At 43.8% G+C, this 17,003-nt stretch overlaps 1 protein-coding gene across 2 annotated transcripts in view; it reads left to right on the top strand.

Annotated features, from left to right (window-relative positions):
• NAPB (NSF attachment protein beta) overlaps positions 1-17,003 on the top strand; it is a 35,186-nt gene that overhangs the window by 477 nt on the left and 17,706 nt on the right. Inside the window, exon 2 of one of the 2 annotated variants that reach the window (XM_026653118.2) lies at positions 14,954-15,033. In XM_026653118.2, the coding sequence (XP_026508903.1) occupies positions 14,954-15,033 (80 nt within the window). Of the gene's footprint in view, positions 1-14,952; positions 15,034-17,003 lie in introns of those variants that run through there. The other variant, XM_026653119.2, reaches the window with a different exon arrangement.

The raw sequence follows: 17,003 nt of genomic DNA, 5'->3' as shown, positions 1-17,003 counted from the left end.
CTTGTAATTCACTATCGGCTGTATTCCTGCCACCCTAGAGGTGCCTCTCTAATTGTGCCCTGTTCCTGGATGCACTCTGGTAATTCACAGTCGGCTTTATTCATGCCACCCTACAGGTATTGATCTATAATATAAGGATGCCCATGGTGTTCTTACGCAGATGGTACACAGTAAAATCCCTCTAACTTCCCTCCCAGGCCTGCCATCAGGAAAAAGCTTCCTTCTCTCTGCTGTGTTGCTGCTGGGAGGGAAGGGGAGGAGAACAAAACGTTGCCTTTAGAGCCTTGTCCCCTGGTTGTATCTGTATAATTTTCCCTCATCGCCTGTATGTTGTTATGCCTTGTACGGATGCAAAAGTTCCAGTGTTCTGTAAATAATGACAGTATGTGTTAAAGCTAGGCGTGGAATCGGATCACTGAGCACTCTGCAGTGATTAAAGCTTTTGATGGGTGAGATGGGGTTGTGGGGAAACATCCTGCATTTACCCCTCTTTCCCTTTCTTTCCAAGTTGTTGCTTAACAGACATCATTTATGTAAGAAACCACCATAGTGATTAGTTGCTTCTGAAGGAAGTAGCATTTTTAGCCCGTAATCCAGGTTTCTGTACAATGAGGAGACTCGCTTTTGATAATCCTCTAGTGGCAGTGAAGGCGGCTGCTCTGCGTTATTGGGGCTTTACAATGGAGAATGATGATTTCTCCTCTTCTTCCCCTCTAATATCATCATCTGATCTGCCACACAGCAGCTAATGCATCATTACATTCAGAATAATAACTCCTGACTTTTAGCCAGTACTTTAAAGATATTTTATGTGTGTCTGTCAATTTTCTAATCTCTCTCCTTTCTGGAGAGACATAATCTGATGCTGAAATTGTCATATTTCTAGAATAAAGGTTGGCAAGGTTTGTAAACAATATTGATCAGAAGATCAGTTAATTACCTAGCATGTATCTAATCCCATTAGGCTATTAGTTCAAATGTATGATTCTGGTATCCCTCCTACAGAAGGCTAAGAGGATTAGAGCCACATTGCTGTTACTGCTGTGACGGAGGTTTCTGGTAGGTTTGTTATGAAGTGAGTCTGTTATTTAAGAAACAAGGAATTGAAAGTTAATTTCTCTCTTTCATAGAGGAAAAAAATTCTTTGCTGAGAGCAGTGGGGAAGGCCTGCTAGTAGGTTGGAACAAAAATAATGCTTCATTTTAGCATATCCTTATGAAAATGTTAATTCCCTAAATTAAATATAATTTCTTCTGCACTGAGCAAGATTTAACTCTTAATGTGTTTAGTCTGAGATCATGGTACAAGGCAAGGTCTTTCGTGAGTTTTTTACCTGGTTGCTTTAATAAATTATTTTATGGGTTGCATTAGTCAAATGCAGTAACCTACTTTAAAATTAACATGTACATTGATTCCAACAGCTTGAGTCTTGCCTTTGTAAGGGCTAGTTTATATGCAGAGTTTCACCGGTTAAACTTAAGGTGTGATTTCTATACTGATTTTTATTAACCCGGTGCAAAAAAGAACTTATTTTGGTTTAGCTTAATTCCATTAGGCTAAACTGAAATAAGTAGCTCTTAAACCAAAATAAGAATGTCCAAATAGGGGTTTTCACCATTTTACTAAATCAGCTTAACTAAACCACGGAAAGTTTGTATGTAGACAGGGTAGACACGGCCTAAGTATTTGTTCATTTGGCCTCCCAATAAAGCAAATATCATGTGAGGAATTTTACTCAAGGTTTGAAGTTTAAATATTGTGTATGTCTATTTTTCATCAGTCTACAGACTAACAGAGTAAAGTCTTTACCAGTAACATATATACTTGGTGCTTTAAAAGGGCCAGTCTCACAAAGCTTACAATAGTTATGACCAAATCAGCTGGGAGGAAGAATTTAATCAGAAAAATGTGAATGGTAATTGGGAATTGTTCAAGAACTCTTCACTAGATGCTCCAAAAACCAAAATTGAGGAAGAAAGTTGTATTGGTTAAAAAACTGACCTGGTTTAGAGGATAAGTGAAGGCCGCACTATATAGCAAATGGAAGAAAGGGGAAGTTGATAATAATATAAATCTGAACCTAGGAATTGTAGAAAATTGGTAAAGGAAACAAAGGGATTCAAGAAGAAATCTGTGGCATCAGAGTTAAGGACAATAAGGAGGAGGTTTTTTTAAGTCTGTTAGGATTTGTTTTGTTCCTAACAGTGGTATTGGTCCATTACTAGTTGGAAATGGTAGAAATATAAATAATAAAGCAGAAATGGTAGAAGTATTCAATAAATGTCTGTTCTATATTTGGGGAGTAAAACAAATAATAAAGTCATATCATATGATGTTGATAACACTCTTTCCATTCCTCATCTCAGGAGAGTGTTAAACAGCAGCTATTAAACTCTGACATTTTAAAATCAGCAGGTCCAGATAATTTGCATCCAAGAGTTTGAAAAGAGCTTGCTGGACCATTAATGTTGATTTTTCAATATGTCTTGGAACACTAAGGAAGTTCTACAAGACTGATAGAAAGCTAATATTGGGCTGATATTTAAAAAGGGTGAGTGGGATGACAGGTAATTATAGGCCTATTAGTCTGACACCGATGCTGGGGAAGATAATAGAGTGGCTGATATGGGATTCAACTAATAAAAAATTAAATGAAGCTGATATAATTAATGCGAGTAGACACTGATGTATGAAAAATAGATCCTGTCATGCTAACTTGATATATTTTTTGATGAAATTAAAAATTTGGTTAATAAATGTAATAGTGTTGATGTAATGTACGTAGACTTCTGTAAGGTGTTTGACTTGATACCAAATGACATTTTGATTAAAAAATAAACTAGAATGATATAAAATTAACATGGCACACATTAAAGGGATTAAAGGCTGGCTAACTGATAAATCTCAAAATTTAATTATAAGTGGGGAATCATTGAATGGGTCAGTTTCTAGGAGGGTCCCACAGAGATCGGTACTTGGCCTTATGCTATTTAACTTTTTTTATCAATGACCTAGAAGAAAACATAACATCATCATTGATAAAGTTTGCAGATGACACATGAATTGGGGGAGTGGTAAATAGTGAAGGGGACAGGTCCCTGATACAGAGCAATCTGGGTTACTTGCTAAACTGGGCGCAAGCAAACAATATGCGTTTTAATACAACTACATGTAAATGTATACATCTAGGAACAAAGACATACGCAGAGGATGGGGATTCTATCTTTTATTCCTGGGGGAATTCTGCACCACGTGTGTGCATAATTAATGTGCCACGCATAATTTTTTTCCCCGCAGAAAATAACTTCTGTGGGAAAGTTGCTACAGTTACGCTTTTTGGTAAAAGCGTAACTGTAGCCTTACAGTTTGCCTTACAGAGCAGAGGCTCCAGCTGAGGCTACCTTCTTCACAGCGCCAGTGGGGCCAGGTCAGGAGACAGAGGATATGGAGAGACAGACAGCGTGGGGCACATGGAGCTGCTAGGGGGTCACAGACTGGGGTTCATAAGGGCTAGTGGGGAGGATAGATGGGCAGAGGCTGAATGGGAGTGGAGGCACAGGGCCACATTGAGATGGGAGAGGGGGTGCTGGGAGATATGACAGGAGAGGGTGCAGGGTCACATGATGGAAGAGGGTGGCTGAGTGGGAACACAGAGACACATGGGGACGGGGGGAGGAGGTGCAGAGGCACATGGAGATGGGGGAGGAGGCTGCCTGACAGGGTGCAGGGACACATGGGGAGAGGAGAAGGGGGTGCAGGGCCACATGGGGGTGGCTGGGTGGGGGTGTAGGGCCACATGAGGATGGGGGGAGTGGTTGTATGAGTGGGGAAGGAGGGACACATGGGGGTGCAGGGACACATGGGGATGGGGGGGTGCAAGGACACATGGGGGTGCAGGGACACATGGGGACAGGGGTAGATATTCCTGAATGAAAGGGAGAGGCTAGGGTCAGCCAGGGTCTGCATGGGGGAGGCTCCCTAACAATCCCTCCCCAGCCACCCAAAAAACCTGTTCTACACTTTTCCCACCCACTCCTAACAACCCTCCAGGTTCATACCCAGGCTCCTTCCTAGCAATTACTTCCCTCTCCCTTAGCTCCTCGGTTACTCCTGACTCCACCAAGCCTTTGTACTTCTTCTGAAGGGGTGTGGAAAATGCTTTTCTGTATCATAGTTTAAATGAATTATTACTCAGAGTTCTATATTAATTTGCCTAGTCAGGAATTTGTTTGTCAAAAAACAATTCCTGAATATTTTTTATTGTCTGTAATGTTACCGACGTACTTGCTGACAGATATTTTGAAATAAATTACCAAAATAATTGAAACTTTTGTGATTATATTGTTTATTTTGACAAATAAAATAGTAGATTTTTGCAGAATTTTTAAAACAATTTTGGTGCAGAAATCTGCCCGGAGTAATCCTTGGAACCGGTGATTCTGAAAAAGATTTTGGGGGTCATGGTGGATAAACTGCTGACCATGAGCTCCCAGTGCAATGCTGTGGCCAAAAGGGCTGATGTGATCGTTGGATGCACAAACGGCAAATCTTGAGTGGAGTAAAGAAGTTATTTTGCCTCTGCATTTGGCACTGATGTGACTGCTGTTGGAATCCTGTGTCCAGTTCTGGTGACCACGATTCAAGTAGGAAGTTGATACATTGGAGTCAGAGAAGAGCCACAAGAATGATTAAAAGATTAGAAAACCTGCCTGATAGTGATAGACTTAAGGAGCTCAATCTGTTTATCTTAAGAAAGAGAAGGTGAAGGGATGACTTGGTCATAGTCTATAAATACCTGTATGGGGAACAGATATTTGACATTGGCTCTTCAGTCTAGCAGAGAAAGGTACAACATGATCCAATGGTGGGAAGTTGAAACTAGACAAATTCAGAATAGAAATAAGGCATAAATTTTTAACAGTGAGAGGAATTAACCATTGTGACAACTGAGCAAGGGTCATGGTGGATTCTCTATCGTGGACAATTTTTAAATCGAAACTGGATTTTTTTTTTCTAAAAGATCTGCTCTAGGAATTATTCTGGGGAAGTTCTATGGCCTGTGTTCTACAGGAGGCCAGACTAGATGATCACATTTGTCCCTTCTGGCCTTGTTGAATCTGTGCTTGTTGATCTTACGAGATACCTTGGCTTAAAACTTTGTCTATATTTTAATTTTTTTTAAATGACTCGTATACTGTGGCATCAGCAAGTAAGGTTTTTTTTGTTTTTTGTTTTTACTTTTGGGCTCTTTGAGAAGAAGGCATTTACCTGTCCCTTATACTGTCTGCAGCAATATCCCTGTTTTTCTATCCTTTCTTCCTCCTTTCCTCTCACTCTTCTCCCCGCCGCCCCAAATGTTATTGCATTTCAGTTATTTATAAACTGCAAGAGAGGGTTTCTAAAACATAAACGTTAAAGGAAAATTGGAAGTCTTTGTGGAGCAACATTCTTTCTCCAGTGCAATTGCCTTTTTAGGGCCTGATTCTGCCTTCCCTTACGCACACAAGTAGGCCTGCTAAAGGTAATTGGAACTACGTGTATAAGTAAGGGAATCCTACAAATGTAGAGCTGGAAGGGACATTGAGAAGTCATCAAGTACAGCCCTTTGCGCTGAGGTAGGATCACGTAAACCTAGTCCTGAACCATCCCTGACAGATGTCTGTTCAGCCTGGTCTTAAAAATCTCCAGTGATGGGGATTCCACAACCTTCCTTGGAAGTCTATTCCAAAACATAACAGCCCGCATAGTTAGAAAGTTTTTCCTCATATCTGATCTAAATCTCCCTTGCTTTAGATTAAGCACATTACTTCTTGTCCTAACTTCAGTGGACGTGGAGTGAACAATTGATCACCATCCTCTTTATAACAGCCCTTAACATATTGGAAGATGTATCAGCTCCCCCTTCAGTTGACTTTTCTCAAAACTAAACCATAGGGCATAATCCAAAGCCCATTGAAGTTGGCGGGGTGGGGTGGGGGTTGAGTTCAGTAAGATTTGGATCAGGCCCAGAGTCTGGAAAATATTTTAACGTACCAAGAACAGACTGTCAAAATAGCAACATTTTTGTATGAAGCCTTGTTCTGTGAAAGGATCAATTTATTTCAGCAAGAGATAATATAAGAGGGTCTTATTTATTCAAGATACGAATTGTGTTGAGAAATCTTCTTTTCCAGTTGCCTGGGGCCCCAGTCCTGTAATTGGATCCTTGTGGGGTTAAGGGTCTCTATGTGGATTCAGTTGCAGGGTCTGAACCCATTTCTTTGGCCGTATGACACTGGTGACAGTTAAACAAAGGCCTTTCTGAAGAATACTACTAGTCATAAGAAGAATCTTAATGACTGTCTTTCTCTGAGCTGTGTAAATAGTTTGGCCTTCAACCCTTTTCCCTGGGTCTTGCTTCACTATGTGTCTCTAGTGAACCACAACCACTTTCCGTGTTGTTTAATTTTCACTTTTAATCCTTCTACAGGTTTCAGAGTGGTAGCTGTGTTAGTCTGTATCAGCAAAAAGAACGAGGAGTTCTTGTGGCACCTTTAGAGACTAACAAATTTATTTGGGCATAAGCTTTCGTGGGCTAAAACCCATTTCATCGGATGCATGCAGTGGAAAATACAGTAGGAAGATATATATACACAGAGAACATGAAAAAATGGCTGTTGCCATACCAACTATAATGAGACTAATCAATTAAGGTGGGCTATTATGAGCAGGAGAAAAAAAACTTTTGTAGTGATAATCAGGATGGCCTATTTCCAACAGTTGACAAGAAGGTGTGAGTAACAATAGGGGAAAAAATTAGCATGGGGAAATAGTTTTACTTTGTGTAATGACCCATCCACTCCCAGTCTTTGTTCAAGCCTAATTTAATGATGTCCAGTTTGCAAATTAATTCCAATTCAGCAGTTTCTCGTTGGAGTCTGTTTTTGAAGTTTTTTTGTTGGAGTATTGCGACTTTTAGGTCTGTAATTGAATGACCAGGGAGGTTGAAGTGGTCTCCGACTGGTTTTTGAATGTTATAATTCTTGACGTCTGATTTGTGTCCATTTATTCTTTTGTGTAGAGACTGTCCGGTTTGGCCAATGTACATGGCAGAGGGGCATTGCTGGCACATGATGGCATATATCACATTGGCAGATGTGCAGGTGAACGAGCCTCTGATGGTGTGGCTGATGTGATTAGGTCCTATGATGGTGTCCCTTGAATAGATATGTGGACAGAGTTGGCAACGGGCTTTGTTGCAAGGATAGGTTCCTGGGTTAGTGTTTTTGTTGTGTGGTGGCTGGTGAGTATTTGCTTCAGGTTGGGGGGCTGTCTGTAAGCAAGGACTGGCCTGTCTCCAAAAATCTGTGAGAGTGAGGGATCGTCCATCAGGATAGGTTGTAGATCCTTGATGATGCGCTGGAGAGGTTTTAGTTGGGGGCTGAAGGTGATGGCTAGTGGTGTTCTGTTACCTTCTTTGTTGGGCCTGTCCTGTAGTAGGTGACTTCTGAGTATTCTGGCTCTGTCAGTCTGTTTCTTCACTTCAGCAGGTGGGTATTGTAGTTTTTAAGTACGCTTGATAGAGATCTTGTAGGTGTTTCTCTGTCTGAGGGATTGGAGCAAATGCGGTTGTATCTTAGAGCTTGGCTGTAGACAATGGATCATGTGATGTGGTCTGGATGAAAGCTGGAGGCGTGTAGGTAAGTATAGTGGTCAGTAGTTTTCCGGCATAGGGTGGTGTTTATGTGACTATCGCTTATTAGCACTGTAGTATCCAGGAAGTGGATCTCTTGTGTGGACTGGTCCAGGCTGAGGTTGATGGTGGGATGGAAATTGTTGAAATCATGGTGGAATTCCTCAAGGGCTTCTTTTCCATGGGTCCAGATGATGAAGATGTCATCAATGTAGCGCAAGTAGAATAGGGGCATTAGGGGACGAGAGCTGAGGAAGCGTCGTTCTAAGTCAGCCAGTAAGTGTTTAAGAAGCAAACGGCTTGATGGTGAAATCCTGGCCCCACTGAAGTCAATGGCAGTTTTAAGCCCAGTGTGTTTAAGGCTTATAAAGAGGAAAATAGTCCACAGTAGCATGCCAAAAACAACAGTGTAACTGTAACGCGGGCAATGGCAAGTGGTGGCATGGCCTAGCTGCCCCCGATCACATGCCCGTGGAGTCTGGGCGGGTGTGTAATCGCGGCAGCCAGTCTGGGCTACCATTTGCTACTGCAGCACAGTACTATTTATTGTGTGCTAGTGTGAGTGTGTCTACTTGAGCTGGGAACCACACCTCCAGTTCCAAGTGTAGGTGTAGCCATAGTTACAGTCCTATACCAGTGACGATGACACAGCTTGCTACACTTACAGAGGTGTTGACTCCATGGGTGCTCCAGGGCTGGAGCACCCATGGGGAGAAAATAGTGGGTGCTCAGTACCCACTGGCAGCCCTGCGAGTCAGTGCCACCCCCCTCCCCCAGCGCCTCCCGCCTGCCCACGGCCCTGCCAATCGGCTCTTCCCTTCCCTCCAAGAGCCTCCTGCCTGCCACAATCAGCTGTTCCACAGCATGCAGGGGGCACTGGGGGGGAGGGGGAGGAGCGGGGGCAGGAAGAGGCAAGGGGAGGAGGCGGAAAGAGGTGGGTGGGGCTGGGAAGGGGCGGGGTGGTGGGGTGGGGACAGGGCCTGGGGCAGAGTGGGGGCAGGAAGAGGCAGGGTGGGGGTGGAGTGGGGGCCGGGCCTGGGGCAGAGTGGGGGTCGAGCACCCCCCGGGATTCGAGTAAGCTAGCGTCTGTGTACACATTTATACATAAAGTTAGCATAAATCTATGTAAAACTCTTTTTCTGTTAAACAGTTATTCTTTAAAAAGCGCAGTTATATATATTTTACATAAAACTTGTACTGCCAATTTAAAAAATGGATTTACTGATGATAATTTTCATTTGATAATATCCCTTAAAAGAAAATATTGAGAGACAGAAATTAAGATTTAAAAAGTCCATGAGTCAGAGTGAATATTGTGATGAAATATGCATTATTTATACTTGATGAGAATAATATGCATGTGTGTATTATGTGGGCAGTGTAAGAATTATGATATCTGTATTCCTTTCCTTGTTTTTAAGTGCTTAAGTTTCATAAATAATGTAGTAGGTAATTACAGTGTTGTCACTTAGGAACTTAAATGGTTTAATTTTTTTTTATTTTTTTTAGTTTTGGTAGTTATTTTGCTGTGTCTTTCTGCTTGTGTTGCCCAATGCCTACAGGTATTTGTTCAAGCAAGGCTAATTTTTTTCCATCACTTTTCTCCTGCAACCCCATTGAGTTAAGGAAGAACGTGGCCCATATTAAATAGGAAACGTTCTCCTGGAATAGATGTTTTGGTCCAAATTATTTTCTTTATTCTGGATTCACATACGTTGTATTCACACAATCGCCATTGACTTCACGGGACTTATTATAGAGGGAATGGGTAGCCACCTCTATATTTAGGTTTTCTGGATTTGCACTGGTGCAGTTGAGAAAAGAATATGATCCTTTGTGTTTCTTTCTGTTAAACCTTTTCAACATATCAGTCTTGTCTACACAGAGATGACAACTCATGTTTAGATGCTGCCATTGTAATAAAAATACCGCAAACTAATCATGGAGTAGAAAAGGGAATGCCAAAGATATGGCTTATCAGAAATTGAGTGTTTGTTAACTAGTTGGACTTGTCTGTTTAATAATAGTATGCACTTACAAAGAACTTTTATTCTTTGAGATAGTAAGGTTCACGTATCTGCTAATGAGGCTTCAGCCGTCCTGTAGCTTTGGGGGAAGAATTCAGACACAAAATTTTCCTTTTCTCCAGCATAGTAAAGTCCTGTAGATAGGTAGGGAGTGAAAACGATTTAGTTTAACATATAACTGAGATTGAAATGGTTATACATATAGACTACTTCCTGATTTACTAAGTCACTGTAGCTTGCAAAGTTATCCTCCTGAAACAGTGCCTGGAGAGCCTTGCACATAATTTCTGAACTATCCTGTGAGGGAATGCATGGAGATCCAGAGGGCCACCTGGAAGATATTTTTCTTAAGGGTAAGCATGTGTACGTTTTCCTCAACTAAGGATCTCAGAGTGCTTTTTGAACACCAAATACTTTAACTTTCCAGCACCTTCATACCCAACCTACTTAAGTATCATATGCATTTTACAAATGGGTAAACTGAGACAAAGTCACTTGCGTGACCTCATCCAGGAGGTGACGCTGAGTCAGTGGCATAGCTGGAGATAGAGGTCACAATTCCACAAGGTACATAAGACCAAACCTAACTTTAAGCATGTGAGTTGCCCTGTTGAAGCTTACTTTGGGGCCTGAAGTCTTGGCTCACAGTCCTCTAAACCAATGTCCCTTAAATTGTCCTCAGAATTTAGGGAACCGGAATCTACTTCCAGTCTTTACACAAAGCTCACATTGGTGTCTGACGGGTCTGGCCTTTAGTGTTGGCAAAGTAAAAGATAATATTGAAAACAATTGGCGTAATGATACTGGAAAAACTAACACTTGATTTAATTATAGCTTGTGCTACAATAGCCACACTAGTGAAGTGTACTTCAGACTTTTCTTTATTTTCTATTTGCTTATTCTTAATTTTTGAGTGCACAGGAGACCAGGTTATATGGGCATTTTAAGCATTCAATGTCAGATAGCTGTGGGTAGGTTTCAGAACCAGATCTACATTAATAATTAGCAAGCTTCACGGCATAAAACACTTACTGTGATAAACGCTACTAGAACATTGATTCCACAGTTTGGAACGTCCATTAGTACTTTGTCTGGCTTGCTTGGATTCTTTCCTTGGGGAGTATCTTGTGCATTTCACAGTTGCCAATTTGAGTGGGAGTTAGATTTGAGTTTCACTTTTAGAGTTTATATTTCAGTGCTTAGTCTTCTGTGCAGGTGCAGAACTTCCTCTTCAGTTTGGGATTTTTTTCTTTCCCTCTTATTCCCCACCCACACTCAAAGGTAGAACAGGCGAATGTCCTCAACACACTGAGAAAAAGACTAGAATTCTCCATACAGTATGTCTGACAAGATTCTCTATAAAATGTAGTGCGCCATGACCAGTCAGTTATAAAATATGATTCTAAATGAGGTTGTAGCAGTTCTTGGCTGCTTTGGGAAGCTCTTTGTAACTTTAGTGCTTATAACAGAGGTGGGCAAACATCTGGCCCGCGGGACCGTCCTGCCCGGCCCTTGAGCTCTCGGCCAGGGAGGCTAGCCCCCGCTGTCCCTGTCGTCCCTTTCCCCCCTCCCTCTGTAGCCACACCGCCTCACAGGCAGCGCTCTGGGTGGTGGGATTGCGCGCTCCTGCCTTGTAGAATGGCAGTGTCTGGCTCTGGCCGGGTGGCACGGCTGCAAGACATGCTGTTCTGAGTGGCATGGTAAGGGGGCTGGGGCCAGGGAGTTGGATAAGGGGCGGGGAGTCCCAGGGGGGCAGTCAGGGGACAGGCAGCAGGGGGCGGTTGGATGGGGCGGAGGTTCTGGGGGGTGGTCGGGGGACGGGGGGTGGGGGACGTTGGATAAGCATGGGAGTCCCGGGGGCCTGTCAGGGGGTGGGGGTGTGGATAGGGGTCAGAGCAGTCAGGGGACTGGGAGCAGGGGGGTTGCATAGGGGGTGGGGTCCCAGGGATGGTTAGGGGCGGGGGTGTTCCCAGGAGGGGGCGGTTAGGGGACAGGGAGTGGGGGGGGGGGTTGGATGGGTAGGGGATTCTGAGGGGGGGCAGTCTGGGGGCGGGAAGTGGGAGGAGGCGGGGGCCAGGCTGTTTGGGGAGGCACAGTCTTCCCTATCCGGCCCTCCATACAGTTTTGCAACCCCAATATGGCCCTCGGGCCAAAAAGTTTGCCCACCCCTGGCTTATAAGGATATAGAAGAAGGTTGTGAGAGAGCAGTGCTGAGCTGTAGGTAGTGCTGCTGATCAGAGCGCTTTGTTAATCACTCTCCAGTAAGAGAAAGTAGCTGGGGTGGGGGGCGGAGATCTGCAATCTGGTGAGCCGACAACGTTTGCAGTCACTGGATTATGCTTTAAACACCGAATCCTGGCTTTACTTCTGACTTTCCTTCCCACCCACCCCCCCGATCCCCATCCCATCACGCCTACTCCCTCTCTTCTCCTATTCAGCTGGGCTGTGTGCAGTGCAAGGCATACTGAAAGCAGCCTTTCTGCACAGGTGCTGATGGTGAGTGCTGGACATTAACACTTCCATTTTTTTGTGCTTCCTGCAGTGCTCATCAGCCTGCAGGATCAACCTTGGAAAGGCCACTAAAGTTGTATCTTCCCAGCCCAGGTAGACAGATTTGCATTTGCAGGGCTCGAGTTAGCATGCTTAAAAGTACCAGCGTGGATGTAGCGGCTGAGAGCTGGAGTTCGGGCTCTCAAGCTGAAGGGCTCAGCTGGGCTTAACCCTGAGCTGCAGCAGCAGTTCTCTGACTTTTTTAGTGTGCTAGCTCGAGCCCCACTAATCCGAGTCTGTCTGCCTGGTCTGGGGCACTCGCTCCCAGCTGCAGTGTAGCTATTCCCTAAATTACAGTCATTCACCTAGGACTTTACAGCGGGAGAGCAGATGAATTGCATTAGTATGCAGATAAGTAACCGTAGCCGCTTCTTTATGAAAGGGTGTGGATGTCCTAATATTAAATGCCTTAGGCATACAATACTCTGAGTTTCTGGCATCTTGCAAAGGTAGGCTGTTGCATTTTCTATTTATTAGTGTCTTAAGTTGATTCTCAATGAATGGACATCAAAATTAGTCCATTGAAGTGGTCCTCTGGTCGTTATAGTGCAGTCTGTCTCTCTACCTACTTTTGTGGTCCTTATCGTTATCGTATCTGGATTTTATTCTCACAACTCCCCTGTGAGGCAGGAAAGCATTATTCAGTTTTTACAGATGGAATGGAGGGGCAGACTAGATTAAATGTCTTGCTCAAGGCTGCACAAATTTTTCAGGTAAGGGTGCCAGAAGAACACATACCTTTTCAGAAATGGGTTTTCATCTACTCTATAGCACCATGAAGCAGGACCAGATGCATTGGTGCTGAAACTAGGGGAGTGGGGGGTGCTGCAGCAGCCCCTGCGTTAAAATGGTTTCCATTATATACAGGGTTTATAGTTTGGTTCAATGGCTCTCAGCACCCCCATTATAAAAATTGTTCCAGCGCCCCTGACCAGATGAGATATATTTCCCCTCTTCTAGGAAAACCCTGGTTAGTTTGCCTCATGCCAGTTTCAGCCTGTGAATCTTCCCAACCTTGCCCGTTAGGTAGTCACTTTCACCTGTGCAAAGTAGGTATTAAATACTTTCATTTTGATCTGATGCCGTCCCTCCTCTGCCCCGCACACGCCACGCCTCTTGCGCTGGTGTCAATGACTACCCAGCATGTAAGGCCCTGGAATGTTCTCAAGACTCCCTGCTGTCCTGAATTACAGAGCATAGGCAAATCTTTAGATTTTGTGGGTTTACTCCAAAATTCTTTTATCTTTTCCTTTCTCCCTTGTTTTAAGGCCTTTATCTTGGAAACCTCAGGCCTTTCAAGGGTGCCTGGGTTCACCACGTGCAGCAGCTCCCTTCCTGTCCAAGGACCCAAGATGGCAGAGAGCCCTAAAGGAAGGTTAAAGCCAGAAGATGCTTCCTCTGTTCAATTTCTCCCCAGTCCTGCTTAGAGAGGAAATTTCGCTGCTTCTGTTCCAAGGATAGTCTCTCTCCCCCCTGGACAAAGGCATCCACTTGGCTACCTCAGCTCCTCTGGCAGTAGTGTTCAGTACAGCTACAAACAGCACAGCTTCCCCTGTGTACCTAACACAGCAGCTCCAGAGGGGAGTAGGCAGAATGCACTTCCAGTGCGAGACTCCAGCAGGGTCCAGCTGCTGGTTCCAGCCTCCAGCCAGGCCTTTACCACTGGGTCCAGCAACCCTTCCAGCCTTGGCCACACACTCTGGGCCCAGGGTCACCTCTTCAACCAGTCCAGCACTGCGGCTTTTAATTGTTGTCCTTATTCCTTGTACAGTAGAACCTTAGAGTTACGTATTGACCGGTCAACCACACACCTCATTTGGAACCAGAAGTATGTAATCAGTCAGCAGCAGACACCTCAAAAGCAAATACAGTACAGTGTTAAATGTAAACTACTAAAAAAAAAAAAAGAGAGAAAGCAGTATTTTTCTTCTGCATGTAAAGTTTCAAAGTTGTATTAAGTCAATGTTCGGGTGTAAACTTTTGAAAGAACCACCAGTACGTTTTGTTCAGAGTTACGAACATTTCAGAGTTACAACCAACCTCCTTTTCCAAGGTGTTCGTAACTGAGGTTCTACTGTATATTGTTGATAAACAAGGTTGATAAACAGTAGTGACTCTGACCTCATGCTGTTTTCTCTTTGGAGTGAAAACTTCCAGTATGTTGTTGTTGATTACAACTAGGCCAATGTTTGTGAGGAAAAAAATCTGTAAGCATTTGCTTGAATTTAAAGAGACTAAGGCCCAGGAATGGGAGTTAGGTGCCTAAATACTTTCTGAGAACCTGGGCCTGTTTTGGAGCTTTCTGGTACTGTTTCATGTTCCCTTGCCAGGAACACCCTAATAATCCAGTTTTTATTCACACCAGTCCTTGAGGAAGGAAAATCTGAAGCTCTTACACTTGAGTATTTGTGTTGGAAATGGTACATTTTATTGGGGTCGGAACTTTGCATGACACAACAGGGGAACAGGCTTCCCCAAACCCTAACACAGTGGCAATTAAATGAACAAAACAAGGATCTGACCGGACTCTGCGTATAACCAATGGGATGAGCTGCCCATTTATGCAACAAAGTTTGGAAGGGCCAAGTCACCAGAACGCAAAATTCAAAACTCTATTCTTGGGTTTTAGCCCACCCTCAAGTGACTATATTTCATTGCAGTGCAAATAGTAATTGAGTGACTTGTACTTTTTTTATTTTTCTAGAGGAAATTCAAAGGTAGAAGAAGCCTGTGAAATGTACACCAGGGCTGCAAACTTGTTCAAGATCGCCAAAAACTGGAATGGTAAGTAGTTTGTTTAATTTATAAGGTTAATTGTAGGAAAGGCTTAAAGCTTGAGATTCATCTTGGAGATAAAGCCCATACACCAACTATACAGATACATTCCTAACTGTAAGCACAGTAGGACAATGGAACAGACTGCCTCGGGAGGTTGTGAAAGCTCCTTCACGGAGGTTTTCAAAAGGAGGCTGGATCGCTATCTGTCTTGGATGATTTAGATGCTACAAATCCTGCGTCTTGACTGGGGGTTAGACTAGATAACCCTTGTGGTCTCTTCTAACCCTATGGGTCTATGATTCTAAATGCAAGCAAACACATTAAAGCCTTGGTGGGGGGAAAAAACTGTGTATCAGGGAGAGCGAGGGGGCAACCTTTGTTTTTTACACTTCCACTCGTGCTTTTTATCTTGCATATTTTGGGTGGGGAGGGAGAAATGTCATAAATTACCCAGAACCAGCAAAATTAGCAAAAAATTAAGAAAGGAAACCTTTATACCCAGCTGAATGCTTGCATAATTGATTAAGAACATTTCTAACAGCTTAGTGACCTGTGAATGTTCAAGCCGTCCTGTTGCAAATTATCAAAGTACAGTTCCACTTGGTAGGGTGTTTCCATGGGAATAGAGACTATGGCGATCTAATTTCTGTACACCATCAAACCCCCATAGTTTTCTCTGGAATTAATTAAATGTCGGGAGCAGGGAAAGGGAGGTGACTGAAATACTTACAGTGTTGAGTTAACTAGCCTGTGTCCAAGTTCACATTATGATTTTAATATGATTAAAGCTAGTTGCCTGCAAAGAAGTTGCTCCAGAGGTGCTTCCTTGAGCTATTGGATTTGCTTTTAAGTCTTGTAGAACACCCTCTTCCTGAGGCCAGAAACTTGAAAGTTATCTAATATTCTGGATGAGCTATAAATCAGAGGCACACAAGGAGAATAGCTGTTCCCTGCTATGCTGTGGGGAAATAGTACCACTGTAAAAGTGGAGTAGTTATTGCTAGCTCTGTGTTGGAAATGCTGTGCCATATTTGGTGGCTGTGGGAAATGTTGATGCAAATATAAATTTCCCAAGATAAATGTGAACGTCCTATGCACGGAATAATCATGGGATTTGAGACACTGGTATCTCTTCAGGCTTTCGCAAAGAAGGAATGAAAACTCTGTTCACAAGGGGCAAAATATCACCGATTTTTCTTTAACAGATGGGAGATGAGGAACTGAAAAAATTGTTTACTTCTTCCTGAACTTTGTATCTGCATCTCTCTACATCATGCTTGGATGTGCCATCAGCACAACAAGGGGGAGACTTTCAAAACAAAAATAAGGTGCCCAACGCCCAGTGAAAGTCAGTGGGAGTAGTGCACCTAGCTGTGCCTTGTGTTTTTGACAGTCTCCTGCTAAATGCACATACACTACTGAGTAGCACACTCTGAACATGTGTATTGGTCAGTATTAGGATAGGGTAGAAATAGTAACAGAAACATAGTCCTGGGGGAATTCTGTGCCACTGCGCATGTGAAGAATTTATGTCCCCTGCAGATTTCTTTGCTTCCTCACAGAAATATGACTTTCTGACAGGGAAGCAAAGGGAAGCCACAAGAGAGGTCATGCGACCCTTCCCAGCAGTATGTTTCGGGTGCCCAGGGCAGCTGGCAGAGAGATAAATCACTGTGGGGCAGGGGGCGGGACTGAGGAAGACCCGGCTGGTGGCTTCTACCCTGCGTCGGGCTCAGCTGCTAGTCCCAGCTGGGCTGGGTAGGACGGAACTTCCTCGTCCCTTGCACGGCATCCGGGGCCAGGTGAGACCCACCGCCAAATTTCCCTGCCAGCTGCAGGAAGCTCTGTGAACTCCAACCCTCCCCAGCCCGTTGCCACTTCTTGCACCCATTGCTCCTCAGCTGCAGGGGGAGGGATCCCTGTACAGGGAGCTGCTCCCCCATCCACCCAACCCCCATGCATCCAGACCCCCCCCC

This window comes from Terrapene carolina, unplaced genomic scaffold (genome assembly GCF_002925995.2).
Source record: "Terrapene carolina triunguis isolate 2854851 unplaced genomic scaffold, T_m_triunguis-2.0 Scaffold132, whole genome shotgun sequence".
Taxonomy (NCBI): domain Eukaryota; kingdom Metazoa; phylum Chordata; order Testudines; family Emydidae; genus Terrapene; species Terrapene triunguis.
Note: the sequence above shows the minus strand (reverse complement) of the source record. Positions and strands in the feature narration are given on the sequence as shown.